At 36.2% G+C, this 23,640-nt stretch overlaps 1 protein-coding gene across 1 annotated transcript in view; it reads left to right on the top strand.

The window, feature by feature from the left end:
- Positions 1–7,596: 7,596 nt before the first annotated feature.
- The window catches only part of LOC107569837 (neuronal membrane glycoprotein M6-a-like), a 22,910-nt gene continuing 6,866 nt past the window's right edge, over positions 7,597–23,640 (top strand). The window contains exons 1-6 of the mRNA XM_016255991.1: positions 7,597–7,775; positions 17,503–17,695; positions 21,362–21,518; positions 21,825–21,978; positions 22,197–22,273; positions 22,371–22,436. Coding sequence (XP_016111477.1) covers positions 7,739–7,775; positions 17,503–17,695; positions 21,362–21,518; positions 21,825–21,978; positions 22,197–22,273; positions 22,371–22,436 — 684 coding nt within the window. The 5' untranslated portion in view covers positions 7,597–7,738. The remainder of the gene's footprint in view (positions 7,776–17,502; positions 17,696–21,361; positions 21,519–21,824; positions 21,979–22,196; positions 22,274–22,370; positions 22,437–23,640) is intronic.

The raw sequence follows: 23,640 nt of genomic DNA, 5'->3' as shown, positions 1-23,640 counted from the left end.
ACAGGCCAAGGTCAAACACAATGAAAACAAACACGGGTAGAAAGCTCAGAAATGACAGCCAGGCAAATCAAGACTTTTGCAAAGAGTCTGTGTGTGAGTGCGGCTTAAATGTGTGTGGGTAATGAGGTGCAGGTGTGAGTGATCAGTCCCAGGTATGAGGGATGATGGGAGTTGGAGTCAGAATAAGGGATGGTTAATATTCAGGAGATGGTTCCCTCTGGTGGCGCAGAGGAGGCAGTACGGGAGCCTCCTCTGTAACAGGAACGTCATCTGAGCATAAATTCAACATTTATCAGTGTACCAGTTAGCTCTTAGACCATCTTCAGCCTGTTGTTGCATCTCTGTTATCTCTGTATTGAGATGGCTGTGTTTTCATTGAAAGGCACAGCATGTTCTATTCTCTGCTCCACTGCAAATTAGACATTCATTTAGCAAACTCACTGTGAGACAGGCAGGAATTAGGCAAGTTTCCCAGGTCCATGTTTACCCCCTCTGCCTCTTTTACTCTGCTTCTCTCTCCCCTTGTACACACACAAACACATAGTGTCACACAGTGCCTTTCAGTCTCACACACAGGCAAACACTCTCACATACTCAGTGCCACTGTCAAATATAAAGAGTGTATCTGTTGTGTTACCATGCATCTTTCAGACTCAATTCATGGCCATGGATATATAAAGCAAGCATAATGCTTTTCATCAATGTGCCCAGAAAATAACTTTTTAGGCCATCTCGTCTCTCTCACGCTCCCTCTGTTTTTCTCACCCTCCTCCCTATTACATGCTCATGCTGTTTTCTGTCTGAAATGGACATTTAAAAAAAATAATAATAATAGGCTTTGTGCAGAATAAAATGGCATGAGGTGCGAATGGTATGACCCTGAACGCAATCATTTAAACATTAGCATAGCTGGAATGTTATTGAAATAAGTGTCTGCTCTTTTGATTTGACAAAATGACAAACTCTGTCATTTTAAATAACTATTTTATGGTCAACAATAAAAGGAAATGAAAGTAAGAAAAAGTATTAATCTGTTAAATAATTATTTATTTTTCTGAAAATCCTCAAAGGGACAGTTCGTCCAAAAATTTTAAGATTATTTCATTAAAAGAGTCATCGTTTACTCACCCTCATGTTGTTCCAAACTTGTATGACTTTCTTCTGTAGAACAAAAAAGATGTTTGAAATATGGATTTTGTAACTCAGAAAATGCCATTGTGACCACCAGGTGACCAGCATTTGTAAATGCATTACATCCATATATATATATATATATATATATATATATATATATATATATATATATATACAAAGTAACTGGCTCTCTGGAATTCTTTATTCAGATTGGTTCATTAATAAAGCAATCAGTGGTCAAATATCTTGTTTTAATAAACTGAATGCTTTCCATGGCAGCATACCAGTGCTACTTTCATATCTCTCATATCACTCTGCGCTCTCTCTTGTCATTGGTGCCTTCATGTGACTCAATGTGGTGACAAGTTGTAAAAATGGCCTTGGTGGATTTCTGTATTAATTTTATAGTGAGCCTTTAAAGAATGGCTAGAAGCTCAGGAGCCTCTAGTTAAAGTGAGAAAATGAAAACAGCACTTTGAACAACAAGGACCTGCTGAGAAAAACTTGAAATAGATGTTTTTGAAAGAAGTCTCTTATGTTCACTGAGGCTGAATTTTTTTATTAAAAATACAGTAAAAACTGTCAAATTATCATATATTATTACAATTGGAACTGTTTAACTGTTTTTTTTAATGTTAAGTGTGTCTATTTGAATACATTTTAAAAATCTATTGATGACGCAAAGCTGCATTTTCAGCAGTCATAACTCCAGTCTTCAGTGTCACATGATCCTTCAGAAATCATTTGAATATGCTGATTTGCTGATCAAGAAACATTTCACTATCTACAGTGGATCTAAAATATGAATAGTTAATTATAACTAGTTATGGTTAATTATTCATATTTCCCCATGAGCTGATTCGCTACATTATTATTAGAGTTGAAAACAGTTGTACTGCTTAATATTTTTGTGAAAACATTTTTTTCAGGAATCTCAAAAGAACAGCATTTATTTGAAATATATTTTTTGTAACAATGTAAACTGTCACTTTTGATCAATTTAATGCAAGTATTACTTCAAAAACAGCAACAATAACAACAACAAAATATTAAAAATATATATATATTTTAATATTAAAAAAAAAAAAATCTTACTGACCCTGACCCCAAACTTTTGAACAGTATATCATGGATTTCGGGTTATTAACATTGTTGCTTGCAGTGTTTTTCTTGTTGGGCTGATTTTTTTTCTACATTTTAATTGACTATATTTCTTATAACAAAGGCTTTAGGCTTATCTACAAGTAAGATAATGTAATAATCTTAAATCTATATATCTAAATCCATCTCCATGAATTGTTTTATTGGTAAGTAGCTGTTCAAAATTGACAGTAATCCAGTTGTATCATACAATAAACCCCTTCAGGGTGACACAAGACTCTGACAGGAAAGATAACCCTGTCAAGAGTTATTTTGTGTTAGCTTGCTTATAAAACATGGTGTTTCATGCTTTGTGCACATTGTGTGCTCAGTGTATACATGTATGTGTGCATGCGCTGCCTCCTAGACAGGCGACATCTAAAGTGTGTTTCCATGGTAACAAGTCAGCTAGAGCTATAATCGAGCGGGCGATGGTAGCGCTCACTGCAAGCATTTCAGAATACACGCACACTGGCACACATTTTGTGCAATGCTTTCCATTGCCAACTAACTGCATGTAGACGGATAGATGCCCTTGTAGAGGCTGCTAAGCCATCTGTTGTGTGTTTTTTCCTCTGGGCCTGCAGCACAAAATAGGGAGGATGCATGTATTCAAGAGATAGAGGAGGGGTGTTCGGATTCATTTATTTAATCCAGACAGAAACATGATTAGCCAGAAGGGGGATTGGGTGTTAAAGTATCGCTCATTAACTTTGGATTTCCTCTCCAAAACCCACCCCATACTCATTGTTTATTGGTGCATCACACATTAACACATGCATATACGAACAACACACACACTTGGCAGCGAGAGCCAACGTCTCTCTCCCACCACCTTCCCAGAAAAGCAGCATCATCAGGGACCAGGGTGTGGCTGTGTTTGTGCCTGCATAGACTCCATGACATGTGGCAATCACATTGGAGTTCATTTTCCTTCTACATGCAAATGAAATTAATTTAATTTTCTATGATTAAATCATATTATGAAATAATTTAAACTGTACAAATTAATTTTAGAATTGAATGATAGCAAATGTGTTTATTATTGACTTACAAGTTATATATAAATATTATTTATGTATAACTGTTTACTGTAAATGTAAATACATTTAATCTGCTATTTTCATGCAATGAAGTATACACAAGTATATATTTCATTTGCTATTATTCAATTAAAATATATTACATTATGTATTAGTATAAGTAATTAATTGTACGTATAATGTTATCAAATGTGTGTTATTACTATATTATTATATTATTTAGTTACTATTACTATATTATTTATGGAAATATTTAGTTTTGTATATTTAAATACATTTCATCTGAAATTTCATGTAATAAAAAATCATATTAATAAAAAATCAGATATTATTAGATCATTTTACAGATAGATCGATAGATGTCCAAAGCATTGCTGAAAATCAAAATTATGTATTTACGAGTATTGTTCAGTGACTGTAAATTATTAATTGACATACACATATTTTCACACTGACAAAAGATTTTTTGCATTTTTCAGGCAGCCAATTATGAATGTTTGGTTACACTTTATTTTAAGGTGTCTTGTTACAGTGTAATTATACATTTAAGTAGTACTATTCATTAGCAACATGTACTTACTGTAAGGTTAGTTTCATGTCATTTTACTTGACGTGTAACAAAGAGACAGTAAAATAAAGTGTTTCCGTCTGTTCTTTATTTTTTCCCAACCCTGTTCTTGGAGGCACACCAACAGTACAGATTTTTGGATGTATCTTTGTCTGATTCATCCGTTTGAGGTCTTGGAGTCCACCATCGAGCTCTTGAGTTGAATCAGGTGGGTTTGAGTTTGAAAACGTGTACTGTTGGTGTGCCTCCAGGAACAGGGTTGGGAAACACTGTCTTAAACACCCTGTGTGATAGCAGAATACAGAATGCCTTGTATCCTATTATATTTACTGTCAAATGTTAGTCTGCATTTGTTTTTTTATGTCTGTGCAGGGATGCTGTTCCTGAAATAGAGCCCTATCAGGGTAGGAATGTTAAACATGGCACGGCAGTATATCAACACATCAGACAAATTGTTATTGTCAGAGGACATGCAGTCATTTGGGGGGGTTGAGTTAGGGGCCGTTCATACAGAATGCGTCCTGTGTGAGTGGCCCGTAACACACTTTCAGTAGCAACTTGATGCTATTCTTGGATTCTAAATAAGAAAGCAGGTCGGCCTTCACAATAATTTTAGAACTTAAAACTGCTGGTAGAAAGTAAATCTGTCAGCATTTTGGCCAGGACATGTTGATGCGTCTTTCAAAGTGTCAGCAGATCATAAGCCAGCATTTGAAGTAATGGGGCCAGTAAAAACTTGAGTATCTGTTAACCATACACTGTTAAAACTACATTGCAACACAAATAGGGTCATTTCCAGACAGCAGGTAAATATCCATAATGATGCCTGGCATTGCTCTATTAGAATTTATATACATCATTTTATTTTTAGTCCTCTGATTTGAACACTGATTAAATGGGCATTTCTCATCTCTCAAGACTTCAGTGCAGATGCCCCCTGCTATTAATTGTTTAGCACATTTGCATGAAAGTATTACTGTACATGTTGAACTTTTAAAAAACTTTTACAACATGTTTACCATTATAGCTTACAAGATAAACTAATCTTGAAAGTGTTGATTATAGCATTATATGTAGATCAAGTCCCATGCATTGCAACTCGATTTCTGCACTCTCGTGAATACTTTAACTTGAAGTGATTGACAGTTCCAGCAATTATAACGGGAGTGCTTTATGTGTACAATTTGATAAAAATTTAATAACAGATGATTTCCATGCTGCTAAGAGGAAGAGTGAGAACTTGACTGTTTAGTCACTGGCTTGATTCACTGACACATAAACAGCAATAAATCGTTTTGCCATAAAGAACTCTGACTGTACATGATTAGAATTAACATGATTACTTACAAGCATTACTGTCAGTCCATACGTATCGTATTTGTAAAAGTCTGTTTGCAAAGCCTGCATCGAATTGCGACTGGTTTTCCAAAGAATACACAATAAAATGTCTCTATTATAGAATAAAAACCCAGAAGTAGAAAAAGTGTCATTTTGGCAGCTTGCTTTCAATAAAAGCTGTTTTTTGGACTACAGGGAAGTTTTGAGCTCTGAAACTTACAGTATGTTTTTATAGTACAGTATGTCTTGTATGACAAAAACCAGGGAGAATTTGGTTTCTCAATTCATGACCCCTTTAAAAAAGCTTTTTAAATACATTTTCTAGTGATTAATATTTCGTACATTGATGATTACATGGTGGAGATGAGCTTTATAAGCGGGCAATTAGTTGAAATGCACTCATTGTAGTCAAACATTGCAGCATTGAAGATAACTATTTTCTTAACAATTTCAAGTTAATTTTTTTTATCATAGAAAAAATTGGCAGACATGATCACAGACAGCCAATTACCCCAGCCAATTTCCCTTTCAAGAAAAGTCTGTTCACTTGAGCATCCATGTTTGCAATGCCTACGGGCAGCTATTTTGGCCATCCAAGACCAAGTCCAATCTGCTTGATTTAGGAAATACTGAAATGTCAAAAACGGCTTGCCACACTCACATTTAAATACCATATTTAAAGTATGTGTAAACCAGAAGTTGCTACCTACTTAACTTCTATATTGTGACGTATTTCCAACTGAAACAGAATATTAAACCGACGGCAGTGTTTTATTTTAGCTCTCCTCCTAACAAGTAGCAATTGTAAAGTGTGCATCAGCCCGAAATGCAAGATGTTCTTTGTTAAAGATTCAAATAAGTGTAAAGTGGACTAGTTAGCTAAAATCATACAATAAAATGAATATGTTTGTCTAAAAATAGATAAAGCTTTAAAAAGTCATTTAAACTAAATTCATAATTCAGAGGCCAATATAAAAAATTAAAAAAAACCTGGGATCTGAAAAAAAGGTCGGAGGCTTTTCTGTTAATTTTGTGAAACTGAATCCAATAATTAGACATTTTAATAGCACTTTTGTTCGAGATTGAATGTTCTAACAAACTATATGTGGCTGAATGAGTAAAACTCACTTAAAACAAACTGCCTTTTTAATCCTTTTATGTTTTTGTCACTCCCTGGAATGACAGTGAATATATTTCACCACACACACACACACACACACACATAAAGAATCAGGTGAGGGCACCATATGATGTTATATTCATCACATACATTCATATTTCATCCATGTTGCGCACAGAAGCAGCAAAGCTGAAAAAACTTACTCAAGATATCATCAATATATTTTAGATTCATTATTACAAATATAGTATGTGTGTTTTTGAAAATTTTGGCAATAATTCTGTAGGAGAGATACCTGTCACATTATGCAATGAAACACACCCAATGTTGATACGTAAATGTCAACAAATGCATAGAATGCATACAAAGTACTTCATTTGTCACTGACCACTTTAGAATGAGCTATGACAAGCGATAGCTCCACTGATCGCAAAGCTACTTGTCTTGCTATAACGCTTGGCCATATGTTATGAAAATTATGAGAAATACCATTAAAGTGAGCTTTAGCAATGTTGTACCAAGGGAACCTGAGTATGTACAGTATGTACACATGAGACACATTCAAAAAAGCTACATTTATGTATTTGTGGTTGGATAAATGACTTTGCTCATATCTTTAATAAGCTTGCTAATATTACAAGGGTTCTGTCCCCTTAAAAAGTAGCCTCAGCATCTTCAGGGTGAAGCGCTGGTCATTGTTAATATTATTTGAAATTTCACTCTCTGATCTTTTATCTCTCAAATAGATCTACTTCATATATATATATATATATATAAATAAACATTTGAATAGGGTAATTAACAGACAAAACATAAATTATTGATTATTTCTTGTTTTTATCTCGAGTTTAATGCAGCAGAGATGTAACCAGCATTAACCATTCTTTTAGAGAAGGGGTGTACTGAGGAGGCTTTTACTGGCTTGGTGCTTGACTCCCCTAAAAACCCACCTTTCTCTGTTCACCCAGTGTGCTGCTCCATGTTTTGGGTGGTTGTGGATTTGTTTTCGTATCCCACACTTGAGCTTGTGTTACCTCGTATAAACACATATATAGAAGTATATAGAGGTCTGAATGTCTTAACACACACTGGTTTGCACGAGCCCGTGCTGAGATGCCACTTTCAACTTCCTCACACAAGAGAAGTCAACTGAAAAAAATCGGTCTTGACAGCTGCTCTCCTCTGTGAGGAACAGGGTAGTAGCAGGAGTGAGAGAGTGAGGAGAGGGAGGAGGGAGTGAGAGTCTGAGAGAGAGAGAATTGTGCATTGAGAGCCAGTCTCAGCCTCTATTGTGGTAAGCAGGCAAGGGAAGGCGTTTAAGCAGCGGACTTTAAACCCACAGGCGCAACACTGGTCACTACTGTAGAGACCCCTGAAATCAGAGTACAAGGCAATATGGAGGAGGACATGGATGAGGGACAGACTCAGAAGGGTAATAGAATGCTTTTTCTCCATTGTTTTCCCATCCATCTTTATGAGTGTGTTATTTACCTTTGTGCCTAATCCCTCACTGCTTTTCATTGTGTCTGATCTTGTGGATTATAAAATGAGGTTATGAAAACTATTAGAATATAGGTTATTATTTTTTTCCATGGAAGAAGCAGCATATTCTGCCATATTTTCAATTCAAATTTTTAATGAATTCCCGTTGATGTATTTCATGCAAACACTGTGATGCAGTGCATTCATTTTTAGTTTTTGAATACAGGCAGTTAACTTGGCTGAGCAAATATGATACTTACGTCCTTAAAAAAAACAATTGTCAGATTTTCGATAGGATAATGATTGTAGAGGGGTGTGTGCAGGGGATGGATCCCGTGTGAGCGCGCATGTGTGTGTGTGTGTGTGTGAACAATCTGATGGGTCTGTCTTTGTTTGCCGCGCATTTCTGTCAGTCTGTCTGAGGGAGGCTGAGACAGATGGGAGAACCATCTTCTGCATGCAGTGGACATTTAAATAGTCATCCTAGGAAACCCTTCTTTCATTTTCTTGGCTTGCTCTTTCATTTGTGTGCAGGAGCATTTGTTTGCTTTGTGTGAGAGGGAGCTTGCTATTTATAATACCACCATTTGCAGGGGCTGAGGTTTCGAGCTCAGGGTGAAAATCACTGCATGTCTTTTTTTCTTCTTTGGTGGTCTATAGAGAAAATATTTGCACATGACTGCATGGTGAGGAGCTGAAAGAAAGGGAATAAAAATTTTCTTTGGAACTCTCTCTTCCTCCTCTCGCTCCATCTATGACGGCTCTTTATATTTCAGCGATTTTCCCCTCCTCCCTTCTAAAGCAGTGTGATGATAGCAGCCATGTCAGGTCTGCTGTGCTTGAACTGTGGGCTTGTGTGATATTTAGCCAGAGGTGGAGAGTACGAAAATATTCTACCATTACATTAATGAAATTTTACTTAAGTACAAGTAAAAGTACCAGTCTAAAAATCTCAAAGTAAAAAGTAGCTCATTTAAAATTTACTCAGAGTAAAAATTACTTAGTAACATTTTAACAGCAGGAGGGAGGCAAACATGGGATAGGCCAAGGGTGTCAAACTCAGTTCCTGGAGGGCCACAGCCCTGCACAGTTTAGATATAACCCTAATCCATGTGCGTTGGAGCAGGGTTGGAACTAAACTCTGCAGGGCTGCGGCCCTGAGTTTGACACACCTGGGATAGGCCTATAAATCTCAAACTAGTTGTTTTTAATTAAAGGAATCAGTTATTTAGAATAATAAGACAGTTGGGCAGTTATCAGGCAAATGAAATCAGTATCAACAAAATTCATATTTTCAATGCAGAGGAAACACAGAAGCTTCATCAGAAGTGGCATTTAGATGTATTTACACTGTTTAATGTAGGACATTAATGCATTTAACTTGCCGTTACAAATGCAGAAATAATGTTTTGATATATAAGACAAAAAAATGTTGAATACTCATTTAAAATGATAAAAAATAAATAAAATAAAAAGATACTTTAAATGTGAAATTAAAACCGCCAGTAGGTGTCAGCAAGTCACTGTTAAAGGGGTCATATGATGCGATTTAAATTTGTCCTTTCTCTTTGGAGTGTTACAAGCTCTTGGTGCGTAAGGAAGATCTGTAAAGTTGCAAAGACTAAAGTCTCAAATCCAAAGAGATATTCTTTATAAAAGTTAAGAGTAAACCACGCCTACCTAAAACGGCTCGTTCTAACACGCCCCCACGTCTATTTCAGGATGTGGGAAGATTTGCATAGCGGCGCCCAAATGTTCACGCAAAGAAAGAAGGCGTAACTTTTATTCTGGCTGTAGTATTGTTGCTGCTGCCGCAATGTCGTGAAAACGCTGTGTTTCATTGTGAAAGCGAAACTACTTTGTTTGGCCTTCCAAAAGAGGACGATATCCGCTTCATCATCGCACACCCCGCACCACTGTCTTTTTGGTCAATTTGTGCAAAACCTTTTGCTAAACTGTCAAAACTTCATTTTAACAACCAATGCAATGATGCAAGTATTTAGCTTACCTCTATCTACATGCTTGCGAAGGGTTGATGTCGAGATTTTATAAGCTGCTAGTTTGGTCTCCCTAGGCAAACGAAGCTTATACTGCATAATAGAGCATTAATATGGCCAGTGCTTCACTTCATTTCCTTCGAGTTCAACTTCAGCAGAATAGATTTTTTACTCTATGATTAATGTGTTTTTAGAGATGTAGCAAAGTACAATACTTCAAACAAAATATAATTAAGTAAAAGTAAAATTACAGATTTAAAAAATTACTTTAAAAAGTAGAAGTACACAAAAAAGCTACTCAATTACAGTAATGCGAGTAAATGTAATTTGTTAATTTCCACCTCTGTATTTAGCACATGAAATTTGAGAAGATCACTGATTTATGCTAATTTATGCTGGTTTTGGTGTTTTATTAGCATGTTTGCTGTTTATGTTTAATTTCCACCTCTGTATTTAGCACATGAAATTTGAGAAGATCACTGATTTATGCTAAACCTGTTGGGGTGTTTTGGTGTTTTATTAGCATGTTTGCTGTTTATGTGATTTCTCTCTCTCTCTCTCTCTCTCTCTCTCTCTCTCTATATATATATATATACATAGCTAGCTAGCTAGCTAGATAGATAGATAGATAGATAGATAGATAGATAGATAGATAGATAGATAGATAGATAGATAGATAGATATAATGCATAATTCCCTAATTCAGTGCCGTTTGACCTAACACACAATACTTACTAATGATACAATGACTACAACACAATTTTCTTAACTCCAAAACAGAAAAGCATAATCAGCTGTAGTATTCTCAGATTGACTGGGGAGTTGACCCTACCGCTGCACTATAGATGGAGTGGGGAATAAGCGGTCCTCATGGGAGAATGAACATTTCATTACCTCTAATGATTATTGGATTAGAAGACATTAGGCCGATAACACACACAGATACCATCCCACTCCTCATCTTTTATTTAAGACTTTTTCCTGCAAATTTCTGTCATCGCCACTGTTGACAGAGTTCAGTCTGTTAGATGGGCTCTTATCAGTCTCTATTGACTGTGTAACATCATCCACTGAAAAGATCTTAATAAGAGATGTTCATAAAGTTAATATTTCTGCATTATGTGCTTTTATAGAAAGATACCGTGTGAGGGCATTTACAAATGTGTGTAACAATCTAAATGCTCTAAAAACTATTTTCTAATATTTTCAAATGAAGTTGATACACGGTTTAGCACACAGTTTTTTGCCCATTACCTCACAGGTGTTTTTGCCTGCCAATTCAATATGCTTGTGTCTTCCGTGCATGTCTGTTTACATTCTGACGTCAGAAACCAGGCAATTTTAAAATCTTATGTTAATGTTTTCTGGCATAAAAAAATGTATTGAGCTGATTTTTGATAGTTAGTTTCCTACATTATGTTTGTTACCTATATTTTGAGATTTTTGTGCACACCATTGCATGTTGTTATACTATTTTTATCTGCTCAGTATGTAACAAACCCGTTTCATTGTTAATATCCAATGCAAACTGTGATTGGCTGATGCATTACGCTAGGATTATTAGCACTTGTTTGAATATTCCTCGAGTCTCGATCCTGTGGTGCAAATGTACTTCTCTTTTTCTCTAAGGTTTGATGGCTCTGTAAAGCACCACATTGTTTTAAACGGCAATGTTGAAATGGAAATTAAAGCGTGATTGAATTATATACCTCTGTGGGATGCAAGTTATCTGGCAATCCCATTTCCTTCCTGTTTTTTTTCATTTACCCAACCTTGTGTGATGCAGAGGCAACCCTGTAATCTGGACACTCCTATTGTTCCCACACTCTAGTCAAACCTCTCAGGGACACTGAAGTTTCCCTAATTGTCTTCAAAACTGAATCATGGCTATTCATAGAAAGTGAATTCTGTGCAGTATTGTTCACCCTATTGTTTCTAACAGGCCAAATGACAATGAGAACAGAGAGTGGAACAAGAAACAGGTTCTTCAGATAGTTTTCCGTTAAGATAACAGACATTTCGTTTAACCCTAAAACACAACACAACGCAACATGATTCAAAATTCGGCTAAAAAAAACTCTTTATTAACTTGGTACATTGGGAAATATTTTTACAAACTTTTCGTAGAGTGTAGAGGGTTTTACAAGAATGCCATATTTGATGTATTTCAAATCCAGATACTCTCTCTCTCTCTCTCTCTCTCTCTCTATATATATATATATACATAGCTAGCTAGCTAGCTAGATAGATAGATAGATAGATAGATAGATAGATAGATAGATAGATAGATAGATAGATAGATAGATAGATAGATAGATAGATAGATAGATAGATAGATAGATAGATAGATAGATAGATAGATATAATGCATAATTCCCTAATTCAGTGCCGTTTGACCTAACACACAATACTTACTAATGATACAATGACTACAACACAATTTTCTTAACTCCAAAACAGAAAAGCATAATCAGCTGTAGTATTCTCAGATTGACTGGTGTGCTGACCCTACCGCTGCACTATAGATGGAGTGGGGAATAAGCGGTCCTCATGGGAGAATGAACATTTCATTACCTCTAATGATTATTGGATTAGAAGACATTAGGCCGATAACACACACAGATACCATCCCACTCCTCATCTTTTATTTAAGACTTTTTCCTGCAAATTTCTGTCATCGCCACTGTTGACAGAGTTCAGTCTGTTAGATGGGCTCTTATCAGTCTCTATTGACTGTGTAACATCATCCACTGAAAAGATCTTAATAAGAGATGTTCATAAAGTTAATATTTCTGCATTATGTGCTTTTATAGAAAGATACCGTGTGAGGGCATTTACAAATGTGTGTAACAATCTAAATGCTCTAAAAACTATTTTCTAATATTTTCAAATGAAGTTGATACACGGTTTAGCACACAGTTTTTTGCCCATTACCTCACAGGTGTTTTTGCCTGCCAATTCAATATGCTTGTGTCTTCCGTGCATGTCTGTTTACATTCTGACGTCAGAAACCAGGCAATTTTAAAATCTTATGTTAATGTTTTCTGGCATAAAAAAATGTATTGAGCTGATTTTTGATAGTTAGTTTCCTACATTATGTTTGTTACCTATATTTTGAGATTTTTGTGCACACCATTGCATGTTGTTATACTATTTTTATCTGCTCAGTATGTAACAAACCCGTTTCATTGTTAATATCCAATGCAAACTGTGATTGGCTGATGCATTACGCTAGGATTATTAGCACTTGTTTGAATATTCCTCGAGTCTCGATCCTGTGGTGCAAATGTACTTCTCTTTTTCTCTAAGGTTTGATGGCTCTGTAAAGCACCACATTGTTTTAAACGGCAATGTTGAAATGGAAATTAAAGCGTGATTGAATTATATACCTCTGTGGGATGCAAGTTATCTGGCAATCCCATTTCCTTCCTGTTTTTTTTCATTTACCCAACCTTGTGTGATGCAGAGGCAACCCTGTAATCTGGACACTCCTATTGTTCCCACACTCTAGTCAAACCTCTCAGGGACACTGAAGTTTCCCTAATTGTCTTCAAAACTGAATCATGGCTATTCATAGAAAGTGAATTCTGTGCAGTATTGTTCACCCTATTGTTTCTAACAGGCCAAATGACAATGAGAACAGAGAGTGGAACAAGAAACAGGTTCTTCAGATAGTTTTCCGTTAAGATAACAGACATTTCGTTTAACCCTAAAACACAACACAACGCAACATGATTCAAAATTCGGCTAAAAAAAACTCTTTATTAACTTGGTACATTGGGAAATATTTTTACAAACTTTTCGTAGAGTGTAGAGGGTTTTACAAGAATGCCATATTTGATGTATTTCAAATCCAGATACAAACAAACAACATATTAAGGAGTCTAAATGGGTTCCTTTCCAGATGAATGTGGGATGTGTTAGAATCTTCTAGCACCCACAGCATCAGCAGCGGGGTTGGGTGAAGTCATGTAGTCTTTGCCGTTCCTGCTGCGGTGGGTGCTGGACTGTGTTTTCCCCCCTGTAATCCTTGTAAATGTGTCTCCCATTCAGCACGTTTGCCGCTGAATGTGTTGACACACGGCGATGTAAGTGGGTCATGGTGCGCGCACAGGCCCGGCCCATTCTCAGGGCCCGCACCTCCATCACCGTGGCAACCCTGCTGGTTGATTAAACATGCGCAGATTCGTCACGCAGACGTGCGGTGATGAAAACCCACGCGCTTTCAGGGAGGGGCCGTGACAGTGATAGAGACACAGCACGCCTCATGTAGCCACTTGATGTGATTGAGTTCAATTGAATTTGAATTATTTTTGGACAGAAAAAATGGCATTCAGGGTAATGAAATGCTAATCACTTTAAATTGACAAATTATTCAAATCCTATTAAAACAAAGGTCGAAGAGGGCCCGATTGAGCTGGTTATGAATGGAGAGGGTTTAACAGTGGGTCTTAAAAGGTAAAAATATTTTAATAAAAATAGTTTCACTACATATTAACCAACACTTGCATCTGTTTTCCTCTCCATCTGACTGTCTCTCTGACTCCCACTGCCTTATTCTTTCATCTGTCGCAATCTCTTATCCCTTCACTCTCCCTTTCTCTCTCTCCCTTCTGTGGTGCGGATTAGCGTTTTGTTGCAGTCTTTGAGAGTCCTGAGAACGTTTCCCCTCCGAACATGCCTGGATATCAGGGTGACCATTGGTTCTCAGTGACCCCACAGTCCCAGGGATCAATTGGAGGTTGGGGGTGGGGCGAGGTGGGAGTGGCACTGTGGCTGTCAGACTGACAGATGGGCGTTGGGGTTGGATGGGGTGATTGAGGGACATGGGGGGGAGGTGTGGGGGGCGACAGGGTGGGAGCAGCGATTGCTTTATTATTAGAGGACCCTCAAGGACAGTGCTTTTGTTTATGTTGTTAGGGTTAGGCCTGTCTTTTGTGTGCATAATTTTCATTTTAACATCTGAAAACAAAATCCAAATGCCAGTGTTATTTTAACATTATTTATATATTATTGTTTATTAATATTCTGAATTGTTTGTATTTTGTTTCATTTTAATTTAATTGTAGCTTAAGTTGTAATAATTTTGTTATGTGTGTCAAATATTTCTATGAATAAATATTTAGAAATGTTTTCTATATATATATATATAGTTATATATATAGTTAATGAAATTACATAAAGTTTTAGTTAGCAGTAACAACTTTGCTGAACGCATTAATGCAAAGTTAATCAGGAAAATTTTAGTAGATTGTTTAGTATATTTAATTAATTAATTAAATGTCAAACTGACTCCTCAAACTGTTAATGTTGAACTGTGTATGTGAAGATTACGATTAGCTTATCAGTGAATCTAAGTTTTTATCCAATCATAAAAGGAAATTAATTTATCATTTTTGATTTGAATACATATACTTATTCAGAAAAATGTCTATCAGAAAATGCATGCAGAGTTTTAGCTGGTATTGTTAAAAAAAAGAAAGGAAGTTCATGTTATCTCTAAAAACGTCTTGTATCTTTTCAGCTAGACATTAGTCATTACTATTCAAGAATGTTTGCACTGATTTTAAGGGTTTAGTTTCATATCTTGGACTGATATTTGGTTTCATTGTTGCATTGGTACAGCAAACCATTTCTGGTTTTGTCTCCACTATATAAGATATGAGATTGCAACATTTTGTCTGCATGTGATCTGTTGTGAAACTTGCCAGAGAGGCTATCCTGTGAGAATTTACATCGTAAATAAGATGTAGTGCCTTGTATTAACAAAGTGTGCAATCTGCATTCATTTCTAATGCCAGTTCATGGTCTAACACCCTTGAGTGATGAATATAAGGCTGCATTGTAATGTAATGCAATTTGTGGTGGATTCAGAACATGTGATTTCTCTCAGCCAATCAGGAGTCATATAGTGGTTTCAGCAGTGCAAAGAATCTCATAACAGGATCCAAAGGGCAAGTAGTATTGTGTAAATGCTAATATTGTTATGTAGCTGAGGAAAATTACAGTAATATGAACATTTATTATTTAGAATTATACAAACACACATTTAAGTAATACTTGAAATCACATATAAAAAATATATTATTGATAAAAAATATTATTAAAAAAATGCAGTGTTTTTAAGACGTTTAAACACAACTTTTTTTCTTATGCTGGACAAACTTATAGATCTATAAAGCACTACAAAGAATCAGATCAGTCTGTATTCTCACTCCTTGCAATCCACAGCAGTTGCTATAGCAACAGGTTGATCCCTTGCCAAAGCTGCTGTAAAGCCAGGTCTGAGGTTCATTACGGCATCATTACCATAGCGGTGTTTGACAGTATTCAATAATTCACATTCAAAGGCCTGAAACGGAGCAATAGCCTCAACCAAACCATGCTCATAACACTTGCACAGTGTAAATCATGCGAGTTCCAGCAATTGTTTTATAAGTACTGGCAAACAAACACTGAGTGGGAACATATGCGAGCTGAAATCAAAGTGTATTTTTCCTCAAGAAGTACAAATGCCAAATTTCCCACACTGCAGAAATGCAGTTTGGAGCGATTGCATAGAAATTCTACAGTAAAAAACAGTTAATTAATTAACTGTAAGTGATAAATGCTATTATGTTAAAAAAGACAATGCATGTAGATTTACTGTAAAATTTAGTAATTTAAAAACAGTAATTAGTAAGTATATCATAGAAATTATCTTTTTATGCTGAAAATATATGTTGATTTGATATTCCTTATAAGTAAAATAATGTTAATTATTAAATAATGTGAAATATTATATTTAAAAATATAAAATATAAGTTAAATATTTGTAAAATAAGGGTAAAATTATGTTACATTTTTTTATCTCATAATTCTGAAATATTGTCACTATACCATAACATTAAAACATTTCATAACTGATAAGTGAGAACTATGTATGCTATTTTTTTTAAAGCAGTTTGCCTAGAATGCATCACACACTTAAATAGACAAGGAAATGTAATAAACTTATAAACTTAACTGCAAGTTTGTTTGTTTTTTCTAAACATAATGCACTTGTCTCATCTGTTGCAGAGATGTGAAATCTAAAGTTAAAGTAGGCCTATAATGAAAGACATGAAGGCAATAATTTGGAAAAACTCAATCAGAATGACAAAGTGTCAAAGTCTATCCTCGCATCCTACCATTCATTTTGTTATTCATGAATCATACTGTTATATGTATTATATATGTGTTACAGTATATGATGCTAAGGGGAGAATTTAAAATAGTCTGCCACAGGGACAATTTTACACATCATTGGAGAGTAACACACACACACACACACACACACACACACACAGAGAGAGAGTCAACTGGACCCTCAGAGTGAATGGATTGAGAATTTACTTCCAACCGTCTGGGTACTTGCTAGTCTTGTCAGGCAGGGGCTATACACTAAGAAGAGCACAGAAGACTACTTATACTAGCTTTGCTTTCTGTGCAAGAATACTGCTCTGTTAAATGACAGAAAACAGCTGAAGTTAAACTTAATAAACACAGAAAAACCCAAACGACAAAACCAAATATGATCAATAGAATCAAATACAGACACACAAAACATATTGAAGATCTTGATGATTAAAAAGCATATTGTTTTCCCCAGCCGTAGCTTTCAGATTAATAACATTACCTCTTTTTATTTCCTCCTCTCAGGATGTATGGAGTGTTGTCTGAAATGTTTAGGAGGAATCCCTTACCCATCCCTGATTGCCACCATCCTGCTGTATGCTGGAGTGGCGCTCTTCTGTGGATGTGGACATGAAGCTCTTTCTGGAACGGTCACCATCCTCCAGAACTACTTTGAGGTGATCAGGGGACCTGGAGATGGTCTGGATGTGTTTACAATGTAAGTGTAAGCAGCAGATCGAACCACCCATTTTTCACTATAGATTTTCAATTTTATACATGTATTATATACATTTTATATACAATATATAATTTTTTCTCACACCACAAATAATACGTTTTTTTAACATTGTTGGTATGCATCAAACATATTTAAAACAATATAGATAAACATCTTTAAAACAATATAGATTTATTAGAGAAGCAAGCAGGGGGGAGGGGCTTTTACAAATGAATTGTGTAATTAAGCAAATGGGAATGAAGAGATTTTTTTCAATAAATAAAAGTTTGTTTGTTTTTTTTAATTATGGTTACTATATATACCTCAGGTTGTTGTGTATGCATGTAAATTAAAACAAGTTATCTAATTATTATGGTTGTATAACAATGACCCTTTAAAAAAGTTAGTCATACTCCACAAGGTAGGGCTAAAATGAGCATGTGAATGGGTTAAATAATATGCTCATATTTTATACTAATATAAAAAATGATACATCAAACTATTTTTAGATATTTTAAAACTTTTTAATGCCATCAATATAACAAAAATGCAAAAAACACATATTAATTACCTGAAAATTTAGATAAATATTAAACTGTGATCTTTGCGTTTTAGATACAGAAATGTATGTGTAAATTAATGTGCACTTGTATATATGTACAGCATGTTTGAATTAAACTTTCTATTTGTTTTTCTTTTGTACTGCATTGCCATGTTGATCTTATCTGTAGTATACCAAATATATATATATATATATATATATATATATATATTTTACATAGTTAATGCTGTACGTATGTAGCCTAACTTTTTGGGATAAATTGAGCCAGTGACTCAGTATTACTAGTCTCGCCTAGCCAGACCTTCAGACTGACGGTTGAAGGTCTGGAATCCATGGCAGCTTTTATTGGCCTTGGCCATGAGGCCGTTTGACCGACATGTCAAACAACAAATCACAGTGCGTTTCGTTGATCGTCACGTTTCAGGGCATGGAAATGTCGCCACAATAACAGACCGGTGTGTAAAACTTTCGGACGTATTTTAAAGATTCTATAATATTTCTTTAAAGAACTTTAAATATTTCACATACTTTTGAAAATCCAGCGTTAAGTTGATTCTGATAAGCGCTCGTCGTCACAGTTGTAAACACAACGGCTTTCTTCTTTTGTGAGTGGGTTTGGCGGCAAGGCATCTTTGTTTCCAGGTGGAACGTTCAATTAAACAGTTCAACCAATCCGATGACGACTTCAAAACTCCTGAAGTGTTTCCACTTTTGTGTGCCATATGCATCAGACGGTCCGTGGGCGTGACGTCTGAGGCTGAGACTACAATATTACTGGCACAAACCTCCATTTTGACAAAACTGTTTTGCATAGGAGCTAAAATCCATAATTATGCAAAATTTATGTACATGTTTCGTAGTTTACACTGGCTTAAAGGCACAATATGTAAGATTTTTTTATTAAAATATCCAAAAACCACTAGTACAGTTTTATATATTTTGCTGACTTGTGTACTTACATTATCCCAAATGTTTCTAAGAATGTTTAAATCCAGAGAAATAAGCAATTTTAACTAGTGACACGGACCGTGTCTATAGTGTCATTGCGTCGCCTGCCAATGACGTCATAACCCCTCAATTTCCGGTTTTGTAGAAAACATGGAAACACCAAAGACGCTTTAATATGCTAAGCCTTTTATTAGACAGGTGACGACCGCACAGAGTAGCATTATAGCAGGACATTCAAATGTATCTAGTATGATAAAACAGCGCTGCTTACTTCCGCTGCTTTCCAGAAGAAGCGGAAGCGGCCGACTGTGGCATAATAAAAGCTCCGCTGCTTTCGAGCCGTGTGTCACGCTCATTCAGCAGCCTCTTTTGCTTCGACGACTTTCCGCCTCACCCTGCGGTTATACGTTAATAAATCCTGCGGACAACGTTAATAAATCTTTAATACATTAGCTCATCCATGAACATGATTTCTGCCCGAGCCCCATCGGATTGCTTCGGCTGTGGGGATGAAGACGACAACTCCCATGATTCCACACTCAGTCACGGCATCATCTAACTACGCCTTTGTTTGTTTTGAATACGTGCCTTCTAGTGGCAAAAATTACATATTGTGCCTTTAAAGGGGTCATATGATGTTGCTAAAAAGAACATTATTTTGTGTTTTGGTGTAATGAAATGTGTTTATGCGGTTTAAGGTTCAAAAAACACATTATTTTCCACATACTGTACATGATTGTTTCTCCTCTATGCCCCGCCTTTCTGAAACGCGTAAATTTTTACAAAGCTCATCGGTCTGGAAAGTGAGGTGTGCTCTGATTGGCCAGCTATCCATTGTGTTGTGATTGGCCGAATACCTCAAGCGTGTGATGGAAATGGCACAGTGCACGACCAGGCGTCCCCCCCCCCCCCATAGCGACCCCTAGAGGATGCAGTTCGAAGTTCCACGAAAGGGAACCACTGATTTCTAGTTGTGTCCTCTTTTGGAAGGCCAAACAAAGTAGTTTTGCTTTCAGGCCGGCGGCCTAGAGTGAGTGGAGGCCTGCAGCTAGAGTGAGCGGTGGTGGGTGGGCTTAAGAACAGTGCGGCCGGCAGATTCGACGAAGAAGTGGCCGGCAGGCTTGCGGCAACCACATGTGACGACCCTGGGCTGGACACCACTTCGTCCATGGTGAAAGCCGATCCGGTTTCCTCAGCGACCAGCACGGATCAGATCCAGGAATGAGGAAGCGGATATCGTCCTCTTTTGAAAGGCCAAACAAAGTAGTTTCGCTTTCACAACGAAACACAGCGTCTTCACGACATTGCGGCAGCAACAATACAACAGCGAGAATAAAAGTTACGTCTTCTTTCTTTGCGTGAACATCTGGGCGGCGTTATGCAAATCTTCCCAGATTGTGACGTAGACATGTGGGGGCGTGTTAGAACGAGTCGTTTTAGGTAGGCGTGGTTGACTCTTAACTTTTATAAAGAATATCTCTTTGGATTTGAGACTTTAGTCTTTGCAACTTTCCAGATCTTCTTTATGCACCAAGAGCTTGTAACACTTCAAAGAGAAAGGAAAAATTGAAATAGCATCATATGACTCCTTTAAATTAACATGTAATAATTCCCCAAAATGATCTATTTTAATTCATATATAAAACTTTAGTAATATGATTGTTTCACTTGACATGACAATTTCCCTCTAGTTTGCTTATAATTCTCTCCATGTGTTTGAGTCCAAGATGGTTTGAGTAATGTGAATGATACTACTTTAATATGTTGAACATGATTACTTTTGTTTATAATTACCTAGATACAAGGAGTGGCTCATTTGAATCACTGGCTCATCTTGCCACATTCTCCCCTAAATTTAACCAAAATTACTGAGGTTAATGGTTAAAGCAATTATTATTAATAATAATATAAATTATTTAAAAAAATGTGTGTGTGTGTGTGTGTGTGTGTGTGTGAGAGAGAGAGGATTTTTATGTTTTACTGGAAAACTAGAGAAGATACTGAAAATGTTTTTTGCAGTGCATTTAAATAATTTAGAAATGTATGAATCTCTCTCTCTCTCTCTCTCTCTCTCTCTCTCTCTATATATATATATATATATATGTACATACTGTCTCATACAATTATTGACTTTATTTCCTCCATTTTCCACACAGTATTGACATTATCAAGTATGTGATCTATGGCATTGCCTCTGCATTCTTCGTATATGGCATTCTTCTGATGGTCGAAGGCTTCTTTACCAGTGGGGCCATCAAGGACCTGTATGGAGACTTCAAGATCACCAACTGTGGGCGCTGTGTCAGTGCATGGGTGAGAAATCACTGGGAGAGCTTCATGCATTGTAATTTAGAAAGGACAACAGCAAAGCCACTAAGAGTAACTGCCGCACATAAATATGGCATCCGTTTATAGGCTATAAAAGATTACAGTACATAGTGAACTCTGCAAGTTATTTTCCCCTCATTTGTGCCAAGTGAAACATGAAATATATTGTGCGGTTGCAATTACTGTAATTGATTTATATCACTTATATTAATTTATAATGCTTATAATTTTTATTCTTAATGATTTTATAATTTAGTTCTTGATTTGACATTTGGATATCTTTTTCTTCAGTTCATCATGTTGACATACATCTTCATGTTGGCTTGGCTGGGTGTGACAGCATTCACCTCTTTGCCTGTCTTCATGTACTTCAACATCTGGACCATTTGCCAAAACATGACCATTCTGGAGGGAGCAAGTTTATGTCTTGACCCGCGCCAGTTTGGTATGTTTACAGTCTGTGTGATTCAGTGCCAGATGATTAGGTGTGCTTAACTGTACAAGGAAAAATGTTTCAATGATAATTTTTTGTTTGTGTTGTAATTTTGTTCTTTTTTACTGGTAGTTATCCAAATTAAAAAAGTGTAATGTACATTCCTATAACCTCATATACCCTAAAAACACAGATTGTTTCAGAGGAATCACAAAAACTATTTATTTTAGGTGTTGTGCCCATTGGAGAGGAGAAGACTGTATGTGCAGGATCAGAGAAGTTCTACAAAATGTGTGAATCGAATGAGGTACGTAAGCCATGTTATCAAGTGATTGTATAGGTCATTTCCACAATGAAAAGCAATCCAAGACTAATTTCTCTCTCAATATTTTTTTTTCTGAAAGCTGGATATGACTTTCCATTTGTTTGTGTGTGCGTTGGCTGGGGCTGGAGCAGCAGTCATTGCCATGGTGAGTTTTGATTAATATAATGCAATTATTAATTCATACACTGCACCTTAGAGAAGAGGTTGTACTTTTGGGTGCAATGCAATGTATATATATATATATATATATATATGACTAAAAGAAAATATAAAAACTGACAAAAGATACTAGAAAAATTGTGGTGTGAACAAATTTGAAATTCCCTCTTTTAAACTGGCAATGATCTGGGTGATGATGATGCCAGCTGAATTAATGACATCACCTGCTTTAGCTCCTTTATGTTGGTCTAAACTGGAATGGGATAAAGTCATGAATCACTGTCCCTGTTTTCCTAGGAATTCTGGGGGAGTAAGCATTGGGGTTGTTGTCAGCTCTCTCTTATTGGCTTTTCTTTGTTGTTTTTTAACATTCTCCTTTCATCTTTGTGCCTGTTTTCATTTTCCCCTCTCTCTCTCTCGCTCTCTCTCTCTCTCTCTCTCTCTTCATCTCTCTCTCACATACATGGAGAGACGCTGGGCATGTCATTTTGTTGTCATGGAAACTGGGAGAAGAAAGGCCCTAGAGCTTGTAGCAAGCACACTCAGTAATTTAGAGGAACCATTTTCTGAAAAAGAGAATGTGATTGTTAGTCTGGGATGATGTAGCAAATTAAAGAAAGAGCTTTTCCGTCCCCTGCTGTGGAAAGAGCAAATTTAACTGATTGTTAAACACAATGCGTCCTCACGCTCTCTGGGATGGGTAATAACATCCAAGCATTTAGTTTGTCAAGATGAGAAAATCAGGGTGTGGCCCTATTCAAATGAGCATGCATAATGTCAATCTGATTTGCATAATGATGCACTGAAGTAAAGAACATATAGTGTGTGCTCTCATGCAGGACAATAATTCACTCTTAACCTATTTTTATATATGTATATAATTTAGATATTATCAAGACTGTAGATGCTTATTACCCAACGCACTGTATTTGATTTCATGTTTTTGTGAGATAACCCATTATGTATTGTTTTTGTTCACACATGTAAAACCTTTGCTAGGTTACATAATAAGAACCAGTGGCGGGCCGTGCATTTTACACCTAGGCCTTCAGTGGCGTCCTACATGAATTAATCCATCTCTTCATACCATCATAATGATGCCACGGCTATAGAAACCATAAATATTACACAGTAATGCAGTATAACAGGGCACTACATAACAGACAGGTATCTTATGTAGCGAGAATGAA

Source organism: Sinocyclocheilus grahami, unplaced genomic scaffold (assembly GCF_001515645.1).
Source record: "Sinocyclocheilus grahami isolate Dianchi unplaced genomic scaffold, SAMN03320097.WGS_v1.1 scaffold1385.1, whole genome shotgun sequence".
Taxonomy (NCBI): domain Eukaryota; kingdom Metazoa; phylum Chordata; class Actinopteri; order Cypriniformes; family Cyprinidae; genus Sinocyclocheilus; species Sinocyclocheilus grahami.
The sequence above is the reverse complement of the archived record's forward strand: the minus strand, read 5'-3'. Positions and strand labels throughout refer to the sequence as shown.